Source organism: Protopterus annectens, chromosome 9.part0 (assembly GCF_019279795.1).
Source record: "Protopterus annectens isolate FY-2018-M chromosome 9.part0, PAN1.0, whole genome shotgun sequence".
Taxonomy (NCBI): Eukaryota; Metazoa; Chordata; order Ceratodontiformes; family Protopteridae; genus Protopterus; species Protopterus annectens.
Genome location: NC_056743.1, coordinates 746793699 through 746817047, shown reverse-complemented (window position 1 = coordinate 746817047; position 23349 = coordinate 746793699). Strand labels below are relative to the sequence as shown.

General features: G+C 40.6%; 1 protein-coding gene across 5 annotated transcripts in view; it reads right to left on the bottom strand.

Annotated features, from left to right (window-relative positions):
• The window catches only part of LOC122811506 (AP-2 complex subunit alpha-2), a 2640839-nt gene that overhangs the window by 2345536 nt on the left and 271954 nt on the right, over positions 1–23349 (bottom strand). For all 5 annotated transcript variants that reach the window (XM_044083382.1, XM_044083385.1, XM_044083386.1 and 2 more), the window contains exon 4: positions 22535–22728. In XM_044083382.1, coding sequence (XP_043939317.1) covers positions 22535–22728 — 194 coding nt within the window. The remainder of the gene's footprint in view (positions 1–22534; positions 22729–23349) is intronic.

Sequence of the window (23349 nt, the reverse complement as noted above, 5' to 3'; positions counted from 1 at the left end):
TGCCAAGGACAGACACCAGGTCAACTAAAGCAGTAGTAGCTGCTACCTCCCCCCTGTACCATAGCAGCAGTAGAAGCAACACTAGACTGTCAAGGAAATCAGTAAATGGTCTGAGGAACCAGTCTCAGCCACTAGAGTCCTTCAGTAACGACTTAGGTACACAGACATCCTGCAGTGAAGGCAATGACTTCTTGGTAACTTATTTAATTTATTTATTTTTAAGGCCAAGTAAGAAAGCCTGAAGTCCACTATCAGCTGTTGGAAGAGACCGTCCTGAGCGAAGTATAAAAAGTGAACACAACCACTTACCTCACTAAACAATCCCCAACACATTATGGTGAAATGCAATATACTAAAACCCCCTTAAAAATGGCAAAGAAAAAGAGGTAGGCTGTCATAAAATGTACATAAGCATTACAAAACATTAACAAAAAATGTTTCCATTCCTTTCTCAACTCAAAGTAGCAAAAGCAGCACATGAAAGCTATTAAAACTCCCCCCGTTAAATTAATAGCTCAACTATTCTAAACAGCCATATATTGTTAGTTTCTGCAAAATCCAAAACAATTAATATTGCCAGTCTTCTAAAAAAGACAGACCAATTTTGTCACAAAAGACAAATTCCTAAAAAAAAAAAAATAGTGTGGACTGGTTTCCATAACGGGGACTTATGAAACAGAAAGATGGAAGGACAACAGTCATTCCTGTGAATTCCACAGGTAGATTCTTAAGGGCTGCAAGAAAGTACTGAAGTTGTCTGCACCCTGACAAGAGCCAGAGCTTTGTGAAGACTGGTCAGTTGTACTCTGGGCAGGATACAATCTAACTATCCAAAGGCTACTGCATTAGACAGAATCATTAATATTCAGATTTATATACAATATACACCGATAACTACTACTTACCTATTGCTAGTGAACCCTGCACAGATATGGGGAATCCACTAACAGGTGTGATTCTCCCTAACAAAAAATACACTTCACGTGATACCACCTATATGGGATCTGATATGCCTGCATTCACACCGGCTCTTCATGCCTTTTGGAGGTACACCCAGAGAACCACAACGGTTTCCAAACAATCCTGCCAAAATACTACTCAATCTTAGAACAGTAACCAAAAGAACAAAAGAAAAACTCTCTCCAATGAGACAAGTTTGGGCTTTCAACAGGATCTCAGGGGGTGTTAATCCAGAATGAGCAGCCATGAACTTGTATGCCAAGACATGTACCTGTCTGCAGCAAAAAAAGAACTAAACATAACACATGCTGATGCCTTTTTTATCTGGGAGGCCACAGCATCTCTACATATAGAAAAGACTGTCTGTGTCCTGAATTATGCAGAGTTCTGGCAGCTGGTCCAGTTGAGCAAGTGTCAGCCTCTGGCTGATTGCCATATTTTATGACTACTACTGCAACAGTGGTTTTACAATACACATTTGACCATCAAAATTGCAATTCACAAAAATTAGTGTTAAGCAGAACACCTCTTTCTCCACTGCTGTGTGACCTAGGAGTTGTATTAAACAAGACAGTAAGGGGGGTGCATCTCATCCAAAAACAACAGTCCAGGGATGCAGGACAGTTTACAAAAAATGTTTTGCTTGCCAATAATTCAGTGATTGTGTATTTTTTTGAAAACATGTACATGATACAGACACGTGCTACTTGTACACAGTTTAAAGGATGGTAACAAATACAGCCCAGTCTGAGGCATCTCCCCGAGGCACTTCTGAATGAGTAAGGGTTTTTTTCATCACAAAGTGGAAGCAGCAAGCTGTTCCAATACTCAGAAATGTCTACTGAGAAAGTAGAGTTAATGCCATTTGCAAGCAGGTAGAAGCTTAGTTAGAAATTTCCCTTTCTCTAAAACTAAAAGTGTGGGCAAAATTTCATTATTGGAAAAGGGGTGTGCGTGTGAAGACGTGGAAATTTATCAGGGTGGTATAGCAAAGTACAGCCTATTTTTAGGATACAGTAGGCTAGTTTAAGCTCCAATTATTTGACAAAAAGAGATGTAGTGGGTTCTGGGAGAGTGGCTGGAAGCAAGTAAGTAGGTGTGTTAGCAGGCTTGCCTGAGTTTTTCATTTAGAGATGAGCACAGGTTTGTGAACATACTGAGCAGCACAGCAGAAGGTACTGGAAAAAGGAAAAGCAGTGGCAAGTCTAGGTAGCAAAGTCATGAAATGATGGCACAAAAATCCAAGCATGCAGTTACACTATTGGATGACCTTTCTGATGCAATCAAACTTAAGCTAAGATTGAACTTAGCCAGAAGGCTGTGATTACTTTTAGTGATGTCTAGTCCTTATCCATTATACTTAGTCGTGCTGAATTTGATATGGTGGTGGGACAGAAAAGCACAAGTCCGCCATCACACAGCTGTGTGTGGAACTGAAGGCACAATGGAGTGCTACTCAGATCCGCACAGAGGACTGTACGGTGAAATAAAATGTGGTGTCATCCTACACAGGATGACCGTGCAAGATGTCAAGGCTCACACATGGCACTTTACAAAACATACATAAAAGGAGTCAGGGGACTGAGCTATGAGAGATCCCAGGGTACATTGAGGTGAGAAGATTTGATTCAACCATCTAACTGCTAAGGCTCAGTGGCAAAGACCGTTAAAAAAAAAAACTGCTTTAAGACAAAAATTAGCACAAAAGGTTGACAAAAAAGATACATATACACCAACATTACCATCAGGCATTTGTCGGTACCATAATCAACTTGGAACAGTGTCACTGAAGATACTAGGAAATCTAAACTACTTGAAGATGTAAAACAAGCTGGCCTCAGACAAATGCCAAAACGTGTGATGGGGTAAAGCTGAGTGAACATCTGATTCCAAGCCCTAAATTCAAAATAAAACTTAATATACAAAAATCCTGCTTACAGTACTTGCATTTAACTTTGCAGGATGTAACATCAGCACTGAAGTTTAAAATTTCAGCATATGTAACCACAGTAGAACAGACTGTAATCTCTTACAAGAGATGAATTAAAATTTCCAACACTTATTTACTACATAAAGATTGGCTAACACAACTAATGAACTATTCAAGATGGGAAACAATTGGGCATTAATAGTTTCTAAGCAGGAAGAATTGGAAACCGCATCAGGGAAGGCTGAATCTGCACAGGGACAAGAACAATCTAAAAAAATGCAGCTGGAAAATCGAACTCATAATTTTCCTACATTTTCCATCTTGCTGTCCACAGAAAATCCACAATTTTTAAAATTTTTGTCATACACTGACCAAAACTGCTGAAATGTACATGTTCAAATAAATCCAACAAATGACAGCAAAAGTTTATCAAAAATATCACAGTACATAGAGCGGAAAGTCAATGTTAAGCCATTTTTAAGTTATTTATTCTATGCCTGGTCTCAATACTCAAGCTGCGTGTTAGAGCGCGATCATACAAATCTTGAATTGAAATTGATAAAGAAATTAAACAGTACGTGTGAGAAGAGATGAAATATGCTCCCCTTCCACATGGGTGAGGTAGTGACTACAAAGTTTTGTTCTTTATGGCAGCATTTTTCTCTGCGACTAATGGTTCACACTAAGTATACATTTAAACAATTTGGCTACTGAAAATCACGAGTATGTTCAAAGGAGTTGATTTCAGCAGTTCTACACAGATTTAAGTGACCTAACTGCCTTTATGTGAAAACACACAGCAACATCTTTAATGATCATTTTCATGAAAGTTGTGGCTTTAACACAGTCTGAGGCAATTTATGCGCTTTTATTTAAAGGATAGTAGACATCTGTCAACTATCCAGATTTTCATAGAATGTCCTTTTTTTTGCTTCATATTTTAGTATCTTAATCATAACATTTGTGGTTTTCTGGAAATCGTTGAGGACCATACCTCTCAACTTCTTAAAGCAAGAAATCTGGACTAAGATATAAATAAAAGTTGGACAAAGGCCCAAACATAGAGACAATTTTTAAATACTGCTGTTACAAATTTAGAAAGTTGACAGAACAGGTTCTGTATTAGCATGGATTTTCTGAAGAGTATGAAGTCGGAAACTCAAATGTCTGTCATTTTCTAACTTCAGTCCTTAATGATTTGCCACTAATTTGCCAGAAAACCACAATTTTATGAAAAACAGACCAAAATATGAGGCAAAAGCATGAACATTCTGCGAAAATGTGCACAGTTGAGAGGTATGTTGAGGATTGAAGTAAACAATGACATTTAAATTTCAGACTTCTTATCATTCAGAAAATGCATCCTAATGCAAAACCTGTCATTCTAGAAATTTTAAGTTGCTAAGAGTAATATTTAAAATCTGTCGCTATTCTATTGCCATGGTTTTCCCCATTATTTTTTGGCTTTGTCCAGATTTCTTGCACTAAGAGGTTGAGAAGTACATAATGTATTGTAAAGGGGCAGCAGTTCAATTCTTTTTACAGATTCATTTTTCAGCAATAAAGGCAAAAGTTAGGTTTCTACAATATTCTGTTGGGAGTATCCAAATGAATGTTCATAATTCACGTGGTTCTACTGCTTGTGATATTTAGGTATCTTAAAGAGTTAATGAGCAAAGTACATTCTATACTGTATTTAAGGAAAAAGACTGAAAACACCAACACACCTAAGATGTGATTAATATATGCTGCATCATACAAGTAGTTAAATGGTAGCAGGGTTGTATAACTAAGCTCTCAACTTTTACAAAATATTTCCATACTTCTGAGATATATATATATATATATATATTGCAATTTTCTAGTGATCCTAGTAGTAAAAAAACAAACTTACTACCTCAGTGGGTGGACAGCAATTGACTGAAAACACTAAACCAAAAGCCCAAGGATCAAAATACTGCAAGATTCCATTCACTGGACAGAACTAAAATGCATTCTTGAACAAAAGAGTGATACTTACCTCTCAATTCAGCACTAAGCAGACCCGGCCTCAGCTAAACCACAATATGCTTTATACAAGACCGCTATTCTTTTGATATGCAATTCCCATTTCTGTAAGCTACTCTCTAAATGTTGACTAAGTTTGTAAATTCACAGCTTCTAAGTCAGAAGCTAAGACAAACGCATATCTAAAGTTAGCCATTTCAAGAATCATAAAAATATAATTAAGCTTTATAAAAGCTTGTACTACTAAACTTAGTTTCACAAAATATTTACACCTGACTGCTTTGTATGGCAAGAAAACTTGCAATTAGCTAACACGTACCATTATTGAACCTCTTTCATAAAGCAATTTCAATGTATTAACTCTAATCCAGAGAAAAAGACTATCAACCTAAAATCCTTAGCTAATCCTGAAAATAAGTGACATACTCAATGTATCAGCTGTTCTGTCAGGAAGACTTATTGGACTTTCCTCTTCTGCTACCCCTAGGTAAGCAAAGCCTCTCTCTCTCTCTCTCATATCCCTATGTCAGCTCCATGCCACAGAGGAATGCAACCCTAACTATGCCCCAGCCACCATCATTCATTTAGTGACCCAGGCAATGGAGTCCACCTGAAAGGATGCAAGTGGACTCTGTCTGCTCATCCATCTTGGATAGAATGATGGGGTGCAGGTTTCCTGGGGCTTTTGCCCTAATTCATCTCTGGTGAAGACTGACAACTATCCAGGTGAGCAGGACTGCTCTACAATTATGGTACATGTACACAACTGTACTATGTGCTTAGCGTTTCACTGTTGCAATCCTTACTGATAGGATGACTCCCAGAACCAAGAAGAGAGTGGATGTAGAATGTTATGGAGAGGACAGGACACCCTGGCAAGACTGCAGTGGCAAACACAGACTTGGAATTTGAGAAGGATGGAAGGTGATAAGGATTGGTGAAGGTATGCACAGAGGACCAAGTAGGTGCTTCTAAAATCTTCCTTAGTGGCTACCCCTTTAAGTAAGGCAGTAGGCTTAGCAGTAGCACAGGTGGAGTATGATCTCAGAGTCTGGTGACTTTTTTCCACAGTAGTTGTAGCAAAACAAAATAGTGGGAAATCCATTTGGAGACCTTTTAAAAACTCATCTTCCCTCAGAGTTACAGGCAAAGGTCACAAAAAGCTGGTAAGATTTTTCTGACATTTTTGTTCTGTCCAAGTAGTAATGCAGCTGTCCATGCACATACAATGAATGGAGGATTCTTTCCCCATTTCCCAGTCAACAATAAATAAAAAATAAAATACTCAATTCTGAGAGTTAGGAAAGAAGGTGGGTTGGTTGGTGGTCTGGTTTGAGAAGATCTCTGCAACCACATTAGGCATAAAGGAGGGGCTGGTCCTAAGAAACTGTCAGGGTAGAACGTGATGAAATGTTCCATACACAAGGGTCTGAAGCTCATACTATTCTAGCTGAAGTAATAGCTAGCAAAAAAGCTGTGTTCCAAGTCAAGAACCTGATGTCTGCAAAGGCAGCTGGCTTGCAATGGGGGAGGGCAAGCTTCTCCAGAATGAGAACCCACTGGGGAACTGAAGGCTTTCTGGGGGGGGGGGGGGGTCGTCTAATGTGAATAAGCCCTCTCAGAAGTGTTTTACGAGTGGGTGGGAAAAAAGAGAGGGTTGAGAAGGCAGATAAGTTGAAAGGGCTGAGGTGTGAGCTTTAAAAGAAGAATAAGAAAGGCTATTATCAAAAAGTTCTGACCGGTATGAACGGATCAGAGGAACCAGACACTTAAAAGGGTTCTGTCTCTTTTGCCTACACCATAAAGTAGATCCTCTTCCATTTGGCGGAGTAAGATTTTCTGGCACTAGGTTCTTGGCTTCTGTTATAATGTTCAGTACCTGTTTGTTGAGGAATGCCCCCCTCCCGGGGGGGGGGGGGGGGGCTTCAAAATATCATCTAAGCTGTCAATTTCAGAGTGTTCAGGTTAGGGTGTATGGTGGTGCCCTTATTCCGTGAGAACGGATCCACTCACTGGGGCAGCAATCATGGTTCTTTCTTGCTGACACTGAGCATTAGGTAATACCAGTACTGCCTTAACCAATCTGGAGCCATTAGAAAAAGACCCTTGGCCCTTCCTCCCTTATCTTTAGCAGTATCCTGGGGAATAAGGGTATTGGAGGGAAGGCATACTGGAGTACACCTATCCAAAGGAGACTGCATTCATCTTCCAGACTGACTTGGTTTTGGTTCATGATCAACACTTTCAAGTGAATTTGCTTTTGAGCAAAAAGGTCTCTCTTTGGCACACTCCATTCTCTGGCTACACTGAGAAAAACATCCTGATGCAGCGACACTTGTGAAGGTCTGACAGGCTCCTGCTTATGTGATCCATTAGTGGATTTCTTTCCCCTGCTAGGTACTGAACCAGGAGGCACAGACCTAGGGAATTTGCAGTTTCCTAAAGATCCATGTCTAGGCGAAAATAAGATAAGAGGGAGTCCCACCTGCTTGTTTATATACCGCATAACCGTGGTAATGTCCTTTACTAGGAGTACACCTCATTGGTCCTTGAAAGCAATCAGACCTTTATGGGCTGCCAGCAGTTCTTTGTGGTTGATGTGCCTGTTTTTGAACTAGGAGTCCAATCTGCAGTCAAAGTTTGGTTCTTACGAATAATCCTGAAGGGGAAAGCCAAGACAGAGAGCAGGCTCGAGCCAAACAGGCAACTCCTTCCTGAGACAAGGGTGAAGCTTCGCCCTGAAGTTGAGATGATGGTAGTGCTGGCACCACACATTTGAGGTATCACTGTAGCTTCCCTCATGTGGAGTCTGGTAAAGGGGGGGGGGATCATGAGGACGCAAGAGGCCATATAAGCCCAAGGCTTTGAGGATCTTTGGCAGTGAAGTAACTCCTGTGAAGGAGTTTTTGGAACTACCGAGTTAGAAAGGTAACCTTCTCTGGAGGAAAGCTTTCTGAAGAAAGGAGTCTCAAAATCCCCAGAAACACAATCCTGTTGGTGGAAATGGTCTGAGACTTTTGGATATTGATGGTGAATCCCAGGAAAGTCAGGATTTCTTGGATGTAAACGAAATCTGCTTTGCATTTTTCTAACTTTGTGCTTAAATGAGGCAATCGTCTATGTAGGGATAAATCTGAAATACCCTTGGATATGCAGAAGGCTATCACTGGGGCTAGGCATTTTGTGAAAACACTCGGTGCGGCAGAAAAGCCACAGGGGAGTGCATAAAACTTATGATTCACACTTCCTCTGAAGAACAAGAACCTCCTGTGAGTTTTTTTCTATAGGACTGTGGAGGTATTCATCTTTTAGATCTAGGGTTACCATGAAGTTGGGGAAATCATGGACAGCAATTTTGGAAGGTTTTAAATTTTGGTATTTGCAAGAAAATGTTGTGTCTTGACAGATCCAAAATAGGTTTCCAAATATTTGTTGGGACAAGAAACAGCATTGAGTAAAATACCTTTCCTTTTGATGCGTTTAGTATTGGGTCCACAGAAAGAACCTTGGGTACACAGGAGCTGAATTTGTTTTATGGCCTCTATCTTTTGCTTTGGTGGAATATCTGGGAAACCTGAGCGAATAAGAGGTTGTTTGAACCAAAGTTTGTAGCCTCTTTTTATGATTTTTAAAACCCACTGATAGAGTTTCACATTTTTTTTTTTTTTTTTTTTTTTTTTTTTTTTTTTAAGAGGGACAGCTGTCGTTCTGGTCTGTCGGGGGGGTGTTGGGTGGGTACTTGAGGGAGGGGGTAAGGGCGTTTCATAGTTGCTCCCTCCTGGGTCCCTGCTGACGGGATCCCACAGGCCTACTGGAGTCTGCCTGCCACTCTTGTGGTCGTTGGTGCTGCCTCTGACACCTGTCCCTTCTTGGTGTCCTATGTCTTGGTTTACAAAGGGAGGCCGGACAGAATCATTGGTAGGACAGCTGCGGCTGAAGCAGGGTGACTGAACCTGAAGAAAATCCTTGACTGTATGTATGGACATGGCCTTAACCTCCCTATTTTTAAAGCACTGCTTCAGCCTTACAACCAAAGAAGAAATCTTTGCTCAAAGGAGCATCCAAAACACTGGATTTAACATGATCAGGAAGGGACTGCTCCCTCAGCCAGGCATGTCTTCTTAATCACTGATCCTGTGGCTGCTGCCCTGCTGGATGCTTCCAGAGTACCATAGCAACAGTGTAAGAAGTGCTTAACTACTTGACAGCAGGAGTTGCATAAAGTACAGTTTTGTACCTACCGTAAATGTAGATGTTCGAGTGCTAATACAGCTGCAGTCATAACAGATGGGTTTTCCTGCCGTCAGGCGGGTCCTCGGTTGGCCGGAATCCAAAGTCTAGGTCAGGCGTCGGATGTCATTGCTTCTTCCCTGACGTCAGTGCGACAGGTGTATAAAAGAACCAGCCGACGCCATTTTCTTCAGTTTTTCTTGCCCCAGATGTCAGGTGCCCCCAGAAGGAAGGCAAAACATAAATTTATGTAATAATGCAATGCAATGTAATCAAAAAACAGTAGTTGCAAGCAAATACACCATAAATGAATACCCCAATCAGGTTGTATGAGGAGGTGTTAGCCATTAGGCCTGTCCCAGGAGGGGAAGGAGGGAGGGAAACCTGGACTGCAGCTGTATTAGTACTCGAACATCTACATTTATGGTAGGTACAAAACTGTACTATGTTCATCGTGCATACAGCTGCAGTCATAACAGATGGGTAGAATCCCAAAGTTAAAAAAGGGGTGGTAGGCACTAAGTGGAACTAGGAGGAGCCAGGATGCCCTGCAAGACTGCAGTGGCAAAGCCCGCTCTTAGTGCTTGGAGAAAGTATGTACAGAACTCCAAGTGGCTGCTTCCAAAATATCTTTGGTAGGAACCCCCCTGAGGAAAGCTGCAGAGGTAGCTGTGGCCCTTGTGGAGTGAGATCTGATGCCTGTAGGTACAGTTTTACCATGAAAAGAGTAACAAAAGCGTATGCAGTGGGCTATCCATTTTGAGATTGTCTGTTTGGAAATTGGCTTCCCTTGAGCTCCTGTAGCATAAGACACAAGGAGCTGTTCTGATTTTCTGAAAGGCTTTGTTCTGTCCAAACAATAACGCAGCTGTCTGTGGATGTCCAAGGAATGTAGCAGTCTCTCCCCTTTGTTTTGAGGATTAGGGTAGAAGGTAGGTAAGTGTATAGCCTGATTCAAAGCTACCCTGGATGCCACCTTTGGCATAAAGGACGGGTTGGTTTGTAAGGAAACTGTCCTGATGGAAGATGATAATAGGCTGCACAGCCATGAGGGCTTGTAGTTCCGATACCCTACGAGCTGAGGTGATAGCCAGAAGGAAAGCTGTTTTCCAGGACAAATATTGCAAATCTGTAGAGGCAGCTGGCTCAAAAGGAGGCAAGGTCAGCTTTTCTAGAATGAAATTGAGGTCCCAAGCAGGTACTGGTTGCTTCCCTTGGGGGTTTTATATTCTTAGCCCCTCTGAGGAACTGTCTTAAGAGGGGGTAAGAGAATAAAGGTGGATCAGTGTTGTATTCTGCAGAAATGGCTGAGGCATGGATTTTGATGGAGGAGAATGAAAGTCCACTGCTTAGCAGCTCAGCTAGATACTGTAATATTTGCGGTAAATTCAGTTTTCCAGGATTGTGGCCCTTTTTCTCATTCCAGGCACAAAACCGTTGCCATTTTGCAGAGTAAGCCTTTCTAGTAGATGCCCTTCTGGCCTCCAAAATGACGTCCTGCACCTCCTTGGAGAGTAGGGTCTGTTGTGATGTTAAGGAATCTTCCATGCGGCTAGATTGAGTGTTCTCAGCTGACTGTGAAGAGTTTTGAAGCTGTGCTGAGTCAGAAGAGGCGGCATTAGAGGTAGGGTCCATGGAGGGGAATGCGTCAGGCTCCTCAGGAGTGGGTACCAGTGCTGTCTTGGCCAGTCTGGAGCAATGAGAATCATCTTTGGTCTGTCTGCTCTGGTTTTTAATAGAACTTTGGGAAGCAGAGGAAGAGGTGGAAAGGCATAAACTGTCATTGTTGTCCAACTGAAAGAGAGTCCACTCTCCAGGCCTGTGGATGAAAGGTCCTTGAGCAGAATTTTGTCAATTGGTGATTTTTGTGGGAGGCAAAGAGGTCTACGTCTGGCCTTCCCCATGCTTGAATTATCTCTGTAAAAACTTGAGGATGCAACTTCCATTCGTGTGGATCTGTCATATTTCTGCTTAGGTTGTCTGCCAGCGTGTTTTCCTTGCCTGGCAAGTACTGTGCTTGAAGTTAGATTTGTAATTCCAGAGCCATGTTCCAAAGTGACATGGCCAGCCTGCATAGGGGGTATGAATGGGTTCCTCCCTGTTTGTTTATGTACCACATTACTGTGGTGTTATCTGTCGTTATCAGTAGTTGACCTGGATGCAGAAGGTCTTTGAAAGCTATAATAGCATTTATTACTGCTAGCATTTCCTTTTGATTGATGTGAAGGTGCTTTTCTTTTTGGGACCATTTGCCCTGAATGCACCGATCTGTCATGTGCGCCCCCCAGGCGTGGTCCGAGGCATCTGTTGTGATGACTTGATTTGCTTGAGGCTTGCAGAATGGGAGACCTGTGTTTGTTTGGCATGCTTGAGCCCACCACAGAAATTCCTTTTGAAGACATGGAATTAGTGGTATTATTGTTTCCAAACTGTGGCTGTGTTGAGACCATAGGTTTTTCAGGTACCATTGAAGTTTCCTCATATGCAGCTTTGCACATGGGATTAGTAGAATGCAAGATGCCATGAATCCCAGAGCCTGCAGGATTTTCCTTGCAGTCAGCCTGGTGAAATTTGCTAGTGTTCTGAAGTACTGAGTTAGTTGCCCCTGCTACCCTGGCGTGAGATAGGCCATCTGGGTGTTTGTGTCCAAGTTGGCACCCAGGAAAATTATTTTCTGAGAGGGTAGTAGCCTTGATTTCTTTTTGTTGACTGTGTATCCCAGAGAATTCACCAACATTATTACAAATGCCAGATGTTTCAGAAGAATGTGCTTGCTGTCCGCTTGGATCAGGCAGTCGTCCAAATAAGGGTATATTTGTATCCCTTGAAGTCTGCAGTAGGCAATTACTGATGCCAGGCATTTCGTGAATACTCTGGGCGCAGTAGATAAGCCAAAGGGCAATGCAGAGAATTGATAATGGGTTGAACCTGCAAGAAATCGGAGGTATCTTCTGCAATTTTGTCTGATTGGGACATGCAGGTATGCCTCCTTGAGGTCCAATGTTACCAGCCAAGACTCCTTGCCCAGCATGGGAAGAAGCTGCTGTAATGTGAGCATCTTGAATTTTGGTACGAGTAAAAATGTGTTTCGGATGGATAGGTCCAAACTAGGTCTCCAATCTTTTCCCTTCCTTGGTACCAGGAATAGTCTGGAATAAAAACCTTGACCCTGTTCGTGAGTAGGTACCTCTTGAATAGCTTTCATGTCCATGAGATCTGAAATTTGTCCTTGTGCCTCTGCCCTTTGATTGTGGCAGGTTTGGCATGCCTCTCATTTTTGGAAGGGTGTGAAAGTGGAATCTGTAGCCTCTGTTTATAATGTCCAGGATCCATTTGTCTTTTGTGACAATATGCCAATTTTTTGAAAATAATGCCAGTTTTCTGCCTAAGGGTGCTGCCATTTGAGCCTTGCTTGGCATGCAAAGGGGAAATTATTGGGCTTCCTTTCTGAATGGCTGCGAACTATCCTCACCACCTCTTTGTGTAGGAGCTTGCCATTGTCTGCCTCTAAACGATCCTTGAGATTGCCCTCTGCCCCTCGGGCGCCTGTATCTACTTCTTTGGGGTCTGTCTGTGGCTGGAAAGGACCAATTTTTGGAAGGCCAATTTCTACTGAAACGTGGAGGTTGTACCTGTAGAAAATCTTTCACTGTTTGCATTGATTTAGCCTTTTCCTCCATTTTCTTTAATACCTCCTCAGCTTTAACACCAAATAATACATCCTTTTGCAGAGGGGCATCTAGTAATTTAGCTTTGACATGATCTGGTAAGGTTTGCTCCCTGAGTCAGGCATGTCTACGTATGACTGATCCTGTAACAGCAGCTCTACATGAGGCCTCTAGAGCATCAAAACCATACTGCAAGGTATGTTTACCCACTTGTTCTGCACTATGCATCAAATCCTGCAACTCCTTCAAGTCTGGTTGTTCAGGTTGCGACATTTTACTTTTCAACTGCGATAACAGAAACTGTTGGTACTTTAAGCATATGGAACTGGCAGTTTAATGCCCTCATGGTTAAGGTGGCAGAGGTGTATACCTTTTTCCCCCACCTTTCTAAGGATCTGGAATCTCTCTCGGAAGGTAATGGGTTTTTAGCAGTGGAGGCCTTAATTCCCTTGGGGCCCTGTGAGATAGTTTCTGGGTCAGCCGCATGGCTTTTGTATAAAAATTGGTGAGAGTCAGGAACCCGGTAGTACTGGTCAGGCTTGACTGGGGCTGGAGGTAAAGAATCTGGGTTAAGGCAGGCCTCTGAGTACACATCATCTAGTATGTCTAAGACAGGAGGTATAGCCAGAGGCCTGTGCAGGGGTAGCAAGAGAAAATCCCTAAGCCTTTTCTTGGAATCTGAGTACTCTTGGCCTTCCCAGTGGAAGTGTTCCCTTAAGGTATGCAAGGTTTCCCCAAATGAGTAATCCTCTGGGGGGGGGGGGCAGAGGGAATGGACTCCTCAGCATCAGAATCTTCAAAAGGGGAGTAAGAATGTTCCTGTTCATCAGAGTGCTCTGAAATAATGGAGGCCTGGTCAGAGGAGGGGGATTCTTCCTCCACTCTGGGCCTTTTGTCCGGGGGGGGGGGGGATTGAGAACCTTTGATAAGAGTAATCAAATCCTCAGCCATTTTAAGCATCTGTTTTTTAGGCATGGGGCCTGGAGAAGGGCCCTGTGGTGCTCGTCTCTTAGACTGCATGGCTGCTTTAGACTTAGTGAAAGCCTTAATAGAAAAAGAAGAGGAAGGTCTGAAGACACCTTGAGAGGAAGCAGATCTGTCTACATTTTGAGATTCACCACCAAAAGTGGCTTCGGTATCTGTAGTCGGGGTGTGGGCAGAGGAGCCAGCGACCTCGGGCACAAGACACCACCAATGAAGTGTCGTCGGTAGTCAGGGGCTGCGTAGGCGCCTCGCTGAGAACCAGACCACCTGTAGTCGGCTTTGGCGTGATGTCGGTAGAGGCTGCGGACCTCGTGCGTCGGTCCTTATCTTTGCGTTTTTTCGACAAAACTGGAGTCTGAGTACCCGACGACATAATATAGTTAATTTTTTTGCCAAAATAGTGCTGGGCGAACTCCGCCCGACACTTAATGGTGCGTTTGTTGAATGTAGCACAAAAACGACAGACCGAGACGTCGTGGTCTGGGCCTAAGCAAGGAATGCAGAAAGAATGAAAATCCTTATGCGGTATTTGCTTACCACAAGAAATACAATTATTAACTTTGTCTGACATCGGTCTGAGGCAAGAAAAGTTTCCCCAACGGGTTAGTTAGCTTTCAAGAAGACTTCGGTTGCAAAAGTTTCGTAATTTCAGGAGCTGGCCGACTGGCACTGGCGAACTGCTTCTGCTTCGGGCACCGCGCAGCAAGAAAGACTGAAGAAAATGGCGTTGGCTGGTTCTTTTATACCCCTGGCGCACTGACGTCAGGGAAGAAGCGACGACAACCGACGCCGGACCTAGACTTAGGAATTCGGCCGACCGAGGACCCACCTGACGGCAGGAGAACCCATCTGTCATGACTGCAGCTGCATACACGATGAACATTCCTGCAACTCCTTCAAGTCTGGTTGTTCAGGTTGTGACATTTTGCTTTTCAACTGAGATAACAAAAACTGTTCATAGTAAAAAACCACAAACAGCAATCCAGCAACTCCATAAAAAAGTAGTCTCTAAAATTCATAGGAAATTTCCACAAGGTAATAACATGCAAGGAGAAAGTTTTCATCCCTTGCATACTATCAAGTCTATTCCATATACTGAGTTTATTAGAATAACTAGATTATGTAGTAATAATAGAGATAGAGATGTTGAATTATATGATAGTTTCCAGAAGTTTAAGGAAAGAGGGTATGATGAAACTAATTTAAAAGAAAGTTTAAATAAAGTTTTGTATAGTAAGAATGAAAAATGCATGTGGACATTTTATAAGAATAGTAATAGAATAGAGCAGTACAAAAATATATATTTTACTACTACGTATTCAGTAATATCGGAAGAAATTATAGATATAATTAAATCAAGTTGGAACATTGCAAGAAAAGAAGTAGATTGTTTACAACGGAAAAAAACTTCTGTTTTCTTTCAATAGGGGTAGAAATATTAAAGATTTTATAGTACATAGTAGGTTCCAAAGACCAAAATTAGAGATCAAAAGGAATAAAGGAAAAAGGTACAGTAGCGTGTGGTAAATGCACTATTTGTAAATATGTGACTCAGAGGTTTGATAAAATTAATAAGAATTTTGAGACAAATGAATGTTTTACTTGTAGGAGCCAAAGGATTATATATGCAATCAAATGTACATGTAATAAATTTTATATAGGTGAAACAAAAAGACAATTTTCCTGTAGAATAAAAGAACACATAAGGGACGTTAGGAATTATAAAATAACTAGTCCTGTAGCTATACATTTTAATGAAATTCATAGGGGTAGTTTAGATGGATTTCAGGCTACAGTTTTAGATAGTATAGTCTTTAACAAATTTATGAGTGATGAACAAGTTAAACAATTAAGGAAAAAAGAAGCATTTTTAATTTTGAAATTTAATACTATGTTTCCTGTGGGATTAAATCAAGAATGCTTCTGGAAAAGTTTTGTGTAAATATGTATATATGGGTCTGTTGTTTTAAGAAGAAGTGTTTAAGAAGCTTGTTACACAAGTAATTACTTAATTATTCTATTAAGGTTCAGTATATATGGACCTAAAGTTTTTTAAGGTTTGTACTCTGTTAAAGGCTTTTGGCCAAGGCGCTAGAGATTTCTAAGCTGGTGTTCTAAATAAATTCCTACTACGGAGTTGCTGGATTGCTGTTTGTGGTTTTTTACTAAGAATTCTTCGTCTGCTGTGGTTATTCTAATATGACCAGTGATTCCCTAGTGGGTCTACCTAGGATATTCCTAGATACTCCGGTGGAGATTTTACCAAAATCTATGGATATTGCACCAACAACTGTGGATGTTACAGTTGGGTCGAGTTCCACATGTACTGCATCTATTCGGAATGATGGCTCCAGTTTAAATGAAACAGATAGTGGGGTGTTGAACAAATGGACAAAAGATAGAAAGTTATGGAACCAGAACCCCTTTTCAAAAATTGGTAAGAAAGCAGAAAATTTTAATAATCCAGAAGTATCAGATATGTTATCACGTATGGAGAAGTTACTGTTTAAGGAAACGGCTGTATTCTTAAATTCACAAAGCATGCAGAGATATGAGGAGTTAGAAATTACTCCTCGTGGTCTCAGAGCAGCTAAGAACCCCTCCACTCCGTTTGATTTGACTGTGTTGGAAGAACGCTCCTTCCCTGAGAGGTGGATAGCTGCTGCACATAAGTGCAGCTTGGAGTGGGTGCATATTCTGGTTGAACGCGATCATTTTAAAAAACAGAAACTTAGAGAAGAGATAAAAGGGTTATGTAGAGACATTACCAATATTATATCGCATGAAGAATTGCAACGTTTCCTGGTGAAAACTAATGAACAGCTGGTTAGCTATGAACGAGAACTGATTGACAGGAAGAAGAACAAATTAATTTGCGATATACGCGATTACGACAACAAACAGGCATTCCTTGTAGCCACTAATCCTAAGGGGCGGAAACAACATGTTCATTTTGATCAACAGAAGAAGTTAGCTCAAAATACGGAGAAAAGAGCGTTTACATCAGGTGAAAGTATAACCTCAGCAACGGAAGGTGATACAGATGAAGACTTCCCTTATCTACCGCCTGCGGGGAATAACACCTACCTAAATACTTTTCGTGGAGGTTATAGAGGCAGGAAACGAAGCTGGAATGGGACAACAAAGGGTTATTACCCAGAGCAGCGTACGTTTCAACGGACAAACAAACGAGGCAAATGGGACTAGTATTTCTAATAACTTTTCTACATGTGAGTATGTAGTTAACCTGTCTGGGTTTGAGCTTTCAGATGCTCATATGTCTGTATTAGTAAAAAGTTTGAAGTTTATACCAACGGTTCTCCCTAGATTACATGAGTTAAAATGTGATGTTTTTCGTTTTATACGAAAGTTAAAGCTGGCATATTTTTTTGATTTAGAAGGTGAAACTAATAGGGAAGATGATAATGTGAATGAACAAAGTAGTAGTTCAAATGATAGTTTTTACTCATGTTATTCTATGGAAGATGAAGTTGTTTGTAATAATGCCTATTGTAAGTTAAATACTGATAATATCAAAGTACAAAGTGATTTTGTTCCTTATTGTAATAATGAAAGTATATTGTGTTTAGATAGATCATTAAATCATAATATACAAATAGCCTATAACAGGTTTATGAGTCAAAGTAAAAAATGTATAAAATATAATTTGAATAAAAATGAGTGGCAAGGCTTAATTAACTTAAGTAAGAATGCACAAATGGTATTTAAACCTGCGGACAAAGGCGGGAAGTTGGTGTTAATGAATTACACTCAATATTTATCAATGTGTTATAAACATTTAAATGATAGTACAGTTTATCAGTGTATCGACATGTCAGATTATGATAAAGCTCAAGCTCTTTACACTGAATTATTGGATAAAGGTAAAAGACTGCATTATTTTTCAGTTAAAGATGTAAAAGATAAATTTGCTATAAAAAATCCTAGAATGCCATGTTTTTACTGTTTGCCAAAAATTCATAAGGATTTGTTGAATCCGCCAGGACGTCCTATTGTTTCTGCTAGTGGAAGCTTTTTGAATAATATCTCTTGTTTTTTACATGAATTTTTGGTGCCAATAGTTAAAAAAATTACCATCTTATGTTAAAGACGTTTTTGAATTTCTGACAAAAATGTATCAATTAAAATGGGATGATGAAATGTTTTTTATAGTAATAGATGTAGTAAGTCTTTATACCAATATAAAACATGCAGATGGTATAAGAGCTATGAAACATTTTTTAGGTGACAGTCCTATGGTAGAATATATTGTAAAATTAATTATGATGTGTCTACAGAATAATATATTTGAATTTGATGGCCATTTATATAGGCAAAAACAGGGAACAGCTATGGGGGCTCCATTTGCCCCTTGTTATGCCAATGTATTTATGGGCTTGTTTGAACAATCTTATATCTATACTAATCAGTTTTTTCGGAAGTATGTAATTAGGTATTACAGATATATAGATGATCTCATTTTTATTTGTAAGGGTGGTATTGAGTTAGTTGATCAGTTTATAAATGAAATACAGATAAATAGTATGGAAATAAAATTTGATGCATTACAGAAAGGTAATGAGGTTAACTTTTTGGATGTAGAATTAATAGGTGATAGTCACCATAAAAAAGTAGTCTCTAAAATTCATAGGAAATTTCCAGAAGGTAATAACATACTACAAGGAGAAAGTTTTCATCCCTTGCATACTATCAAGTCTATTCCATATACTGAGTTTATTAGAATAACTAGATTATGTAGTAATAATAGAGATAGAGATGTTGAATTATATGATAGTTTCCAGAAGTTTAAGGAAAGAGGGTATGATGAAACTAATTTAAAATAAAGTTTAAATAAAGTTTTGTACAGTAAGAATGAAAAATGCATGTGGACATCTTATAAGAATAGTAATAGAATAGAGCAGTACAAAAATATATATTTTACTACTACGTATTCAGTAATATCGGAAGAAATTATAGATATAATTAAATCAAGTTGGAACATTGCAAAAAAAGAAGTAGATTGTTTACAACGGAAAAAACTTCTGTTTTCTTTCAATAGGGGTAGAAATATTAAAGATTTTATAGTACATAGTAGGTTCCAAAGACCAAAATTAGAGATATCAAAAGGAATAAAGGAAAAAGGTACAGTAGCGTGTGGTAAATGCACTATTTGTAAATATGTGACTCAGAGGTTTGATAAAATTATTGATAAGAATTTTGAGACAAATTAATGTTTTACTTGTAGGAGCCAAAGGGTTATATATGCAATCAAATGTACATGTAATAAATTTTATATAGGTGAAACAAAAAGACAATTTTCCTGTAGAATAAAAGAACACATAAGGGACGTTAGGAATTATAAAATAACTAGTCCTGTAGCTATACATTTTAATGAAATTCATAGGGGTAGTTTAGATGGTTTTCAGGCTACAGTTTTAGATAGTATAGTCTTTAACAAATTTATGAGTGACGAACAAGTTAAACAATTAAGGAAAAAAGAAGCATTTTTAATTTTGAAATTTAATACTATGTTTCCTGTGGGATTAAATCAAGAATGCTTCTGGAAAAGTTTTGTGTAAATATGTATATATGGGTCTGTTGTTTTAAGAAGAAGTGTTTAAGAAGCTTGTTACACAAGTAATTAATTAATTATTCTATTAAGGTTCAGTATATATGGACCTAAAGTTTTTTAAGGTTTGTACTCTGTTAAAGGCTTTTGGCCGAGGCGCTAGAGATTTCTAAGCTGGTGTTCTAAATAAATTCCTACTACGAAGTTGCTGGATTGCTGTTTGTGGTTTTTTACTAAGAATTCTTTGTCTGCTGTGGTTATTCTAAAAACTGTTCATACTTTAACATATGGAACTGACAAGTTTAATGCCCTCATGGTTAAGGTGGCCGAGGTGTATACCTTTTTCCCCCACCTTTCTAAAGCTCTGGAATCTCTCTGAAGGCAATGGATTTTTGGCAGTGGAGGCCTTAATTCCCTTGGGACCCTGTGAAATAGTTTCTGGGTCAGCCACATGGCTTTTGTATAGGAATTGGTGTGAATCAGGAACCCGGTAATACCTGTCAGGCTTGACTGGAGCTGGAGGTATAGAATCTGGGTTAAGGCTGGTCTCTGAATACACATCATCTAGTATGTCTAAGACAGGAGGGATAGCCAGAGGCCTGTGATGAGGGAGCAAGAGGAAATCCCGGAGCCTTTTCTTGGAGTCTGAGTAATCTTGGCCTTCCCAGTGGAAGTGTTCCCTCAAGGTATGCAAGGTTTCCCCAAAAGAGTAGTCCTCAGGGGGGGGAGACAGAGGGAATGGACTCCTCTGCATCAGAATCTTCAAAAGGGGAGTATGAATGTTCCTGGTCTTCAGAATGTTCTGAAGTAATGGAGGCCTGGTCCGAGGAAGGGTATTCTTCCTCCACTCTGGGCCTTTTGCCCGAGGGGGGTTGAGAACCCCTGATGAGAGTAATCAAATCCTCAGCCATCTTGAGCATCTGCTTTTTAGGCGTGGGGCCTTGAGAGGGGCCCTGTGGAGCTTGTCTTTTAGCATGCATGGCTGCTTTAGATTTAGTGAAAGCCTTAATGGAAAAAGAAGAAGAAGGCCTGAAGACACCTTGAGAGGTGGCAGGCCTGTCTAAACTCCGAGTTTCCCCGCCAAGAGTGGCTTTGATATCTGTAGTCGGGGTGTGGGCCAAATAGCCTGCGACCTCGGGGACAGAAGACACCGCTAATGAAGTGTCATCGGTAGTCAGGGGCTGCGTAGGTGGTTCGCTGAGAACCGGAGCACCTGTAGTCGGTTTTAGCGTGGTGTCGGTAGAAGTCGCGGACCTCGTATGTCGGTCCTTATCTTTGCGTCTTTTACTCAAAACTGGAGTCGGAGTATCCGACGACATAGTGTAATTAAACTTTTTGCCAAAATAGTGTTGGGCGAACTCTGCCCAACGCTTAATAGTGCGTCTGTTGAATGTAGCACAAAAACGACAGGCCGAGACGTGGTCTGGGCCTAAGCAAGGAATGCAGAGGGAATGGAAATCCTTATGCGGTATTTGCTTCCCACATGAAATGCAATTATTAACTTTGTCTGACATCGGTCTGAGGCAAGAAAAGTTTCCCCAACGAGGTACTTAGCTTTCAAGAAGACTTCGGTTGAAAAATATTCGTAATCTCAGGAGCTGGCCGACCGGCACTTGAGAACTGCTTCTGCTTCAGGCACCGCGCAGCAAGAAAGACTGAAGAAAATGGCGTCGGCTGGTTCTTTTATACCACTGTCGCACTGCCGTCAGGGAAGAAGCGACGACATCAGACGCCGGACCTAGACTTTGGAATCTGGCCGACCGAGGACCCGCCTGACGGCAGGAAAACCCATCTGTTATGACTGCAACTGTATGCATGATGAACATCTGTTGCAGCTCCTTACAGAGGGCCTTTTTGCTTCATCTGGTCTAAGAGGGTCTCCTGATACTTGACCACATGAAACTGACAATTTACAGCCCACATAACCAGGGTAGCAGATGTGTAGACTTTCTTTCCAAACCTGTCCAAGGCTCTACTTTGTCAGCTGGCAGGGGGTTTTGTGATGTGCTAGCTTTAGCTCCCTTAGGACCCTGAGTCAGCACTTCAGGATCCGCTACAATTTTCTTAAAAAGGTGCCTGTGGGAATCCAGAACTCTGAAATCTGTCTGGTTTCTAAGGAGAAGGGAGGAAGGAGTCTAGGTAGCAAGGAAGAATCTAACAAGACATCAATGACTACCTCTAAGACTAGAGGAATGGCAAGAGGTTTATGCTCAGAAAGATTTAGGAATTCCCTGACCCTCTTCTTGGACTTTGGAATACTGAGCTTCCCATCTAAAGTGCTCCCTCAAGGTGTGCATGGTCTCACCAAAAGAAATGTCCTCGGGGGGGGGGGGGGGTGCTGAGGCAAGGTTCTCATCAGAACCTGAAACCCATAGGATGCCATAGACAAACCTTCCTTAAAGGTGGAGTCATCACTGTCATACTGAGTCAAAGGGGAAATGTCCCTTTTCCTGGCAGAGAAAGACATCTGGATCAGACTATAATGATCAAATCCTCAGCTAGCCTAACTGCCTGACTTTGGGAGTGGTAACTGATGGGCCTCGGCTGGGGCAAGGTGGACACAGCCTTTTCATGCAAGTCCTTAGGCTTAGTATGGGGCAAGACAAATTTTGGCTTAACTGGGTACTGCAAAACACCACCAATGCAGAAGACTTCCAAAGTCAGACAAATACTCATCTCACAAGCCACCTGTCTGTAAATTATCCAAATTAATGCAACAGAAAAAAGATTTTATGCTGGGAGTCCTATACATTATATTCCCCTGTATAACTTATCAAACAAGCAATATAAATAACAGACATCGCATGTCACTGTGTATGAGACACACATTGCCACAGAATACTTTCATAAATAGACAAATGTGCTGGAACTGCTCGAGTTGCTCCAGGAAGATTATTCTGCTAACAAAACTTTATTCAACAGGTAATATTGTAGTTTTAGCTATGGATTACACATTTTTTAACATTACAGGAACTGTCAGTACAGGCAAAACATTCTCCTATCATTTTACAAATCAGATACATCTCTAAACAACAATTGTGCACTTGAGTTATACTGGAGGGAAAGCTGACATTATCACCGTTAAAAGTTCCCAACTCAAGCTCATGTGCAAATGAAAAATACTACACTTCCTTTTACCTACACATTTCTGCTCTACAAGATTTCTACTAGCAAAACTGTACATACCCAGCTACAAGTATTCGAGGAATCTCAGAAGCAAAAGCCTCAGCCATTTCCCTGCTACCCACATTGGCAATGCAGTGCAAAGAAAGGCACATGAAGGTAGGGTTTCTACTAGCTAGGTCATTCTTGATAGCATTGTTGATGAGGCGGATCAGCTCGCTGTTGGAGTTTACCAGCACAGAGATGAAAAGGTATCCCTAAATCAAAGTGAGAGAAACAGAAATCAGCATTTTACCAGATTACTACACATCTCAGAACAATGCTTCATTCTAAATACAAAAAGGTAAATGATGAACAAATTAAACCATAATATATGAGGAAAGCCAATGTAAACCATTGTTAAGTGATTTATTTTATGCTTGGTTTCATTATTCAAGCTACGTGTTAGACTTGATCATATAAATCCTGAATTTAATCTGACAATGAAATTAAACAGCAAGTGTGAGAAGAGGTAAAGGTGTTCTCATCCACGTGAGTGAGGTAGTGACTACAAAATTTTGTTCTGTATGGTTGCATTTTTCTGTGCTACTAATGCTAATACATACATACAATTCCAAGCTCTCGTTCAGGAGCCCAGAATACCATCTAGAGAGAAAAATCTACTTCAGTCCTCTTACAGGACTTCAGCTTTTGAATATTTATTTAATTATGTTAAGGATTTATAGATTTCTGCAAGTTATTTTACAGCTGCAGTTCTTACTATTTTATGCTTTTAGTACAACGCTTACTTGCAGGAATTTACACATGTTAATAAATAGTTTCCCAAAACCATCAGCCCATCCTACACAAAACAGAAATCAGACAAAATGGACAACTGA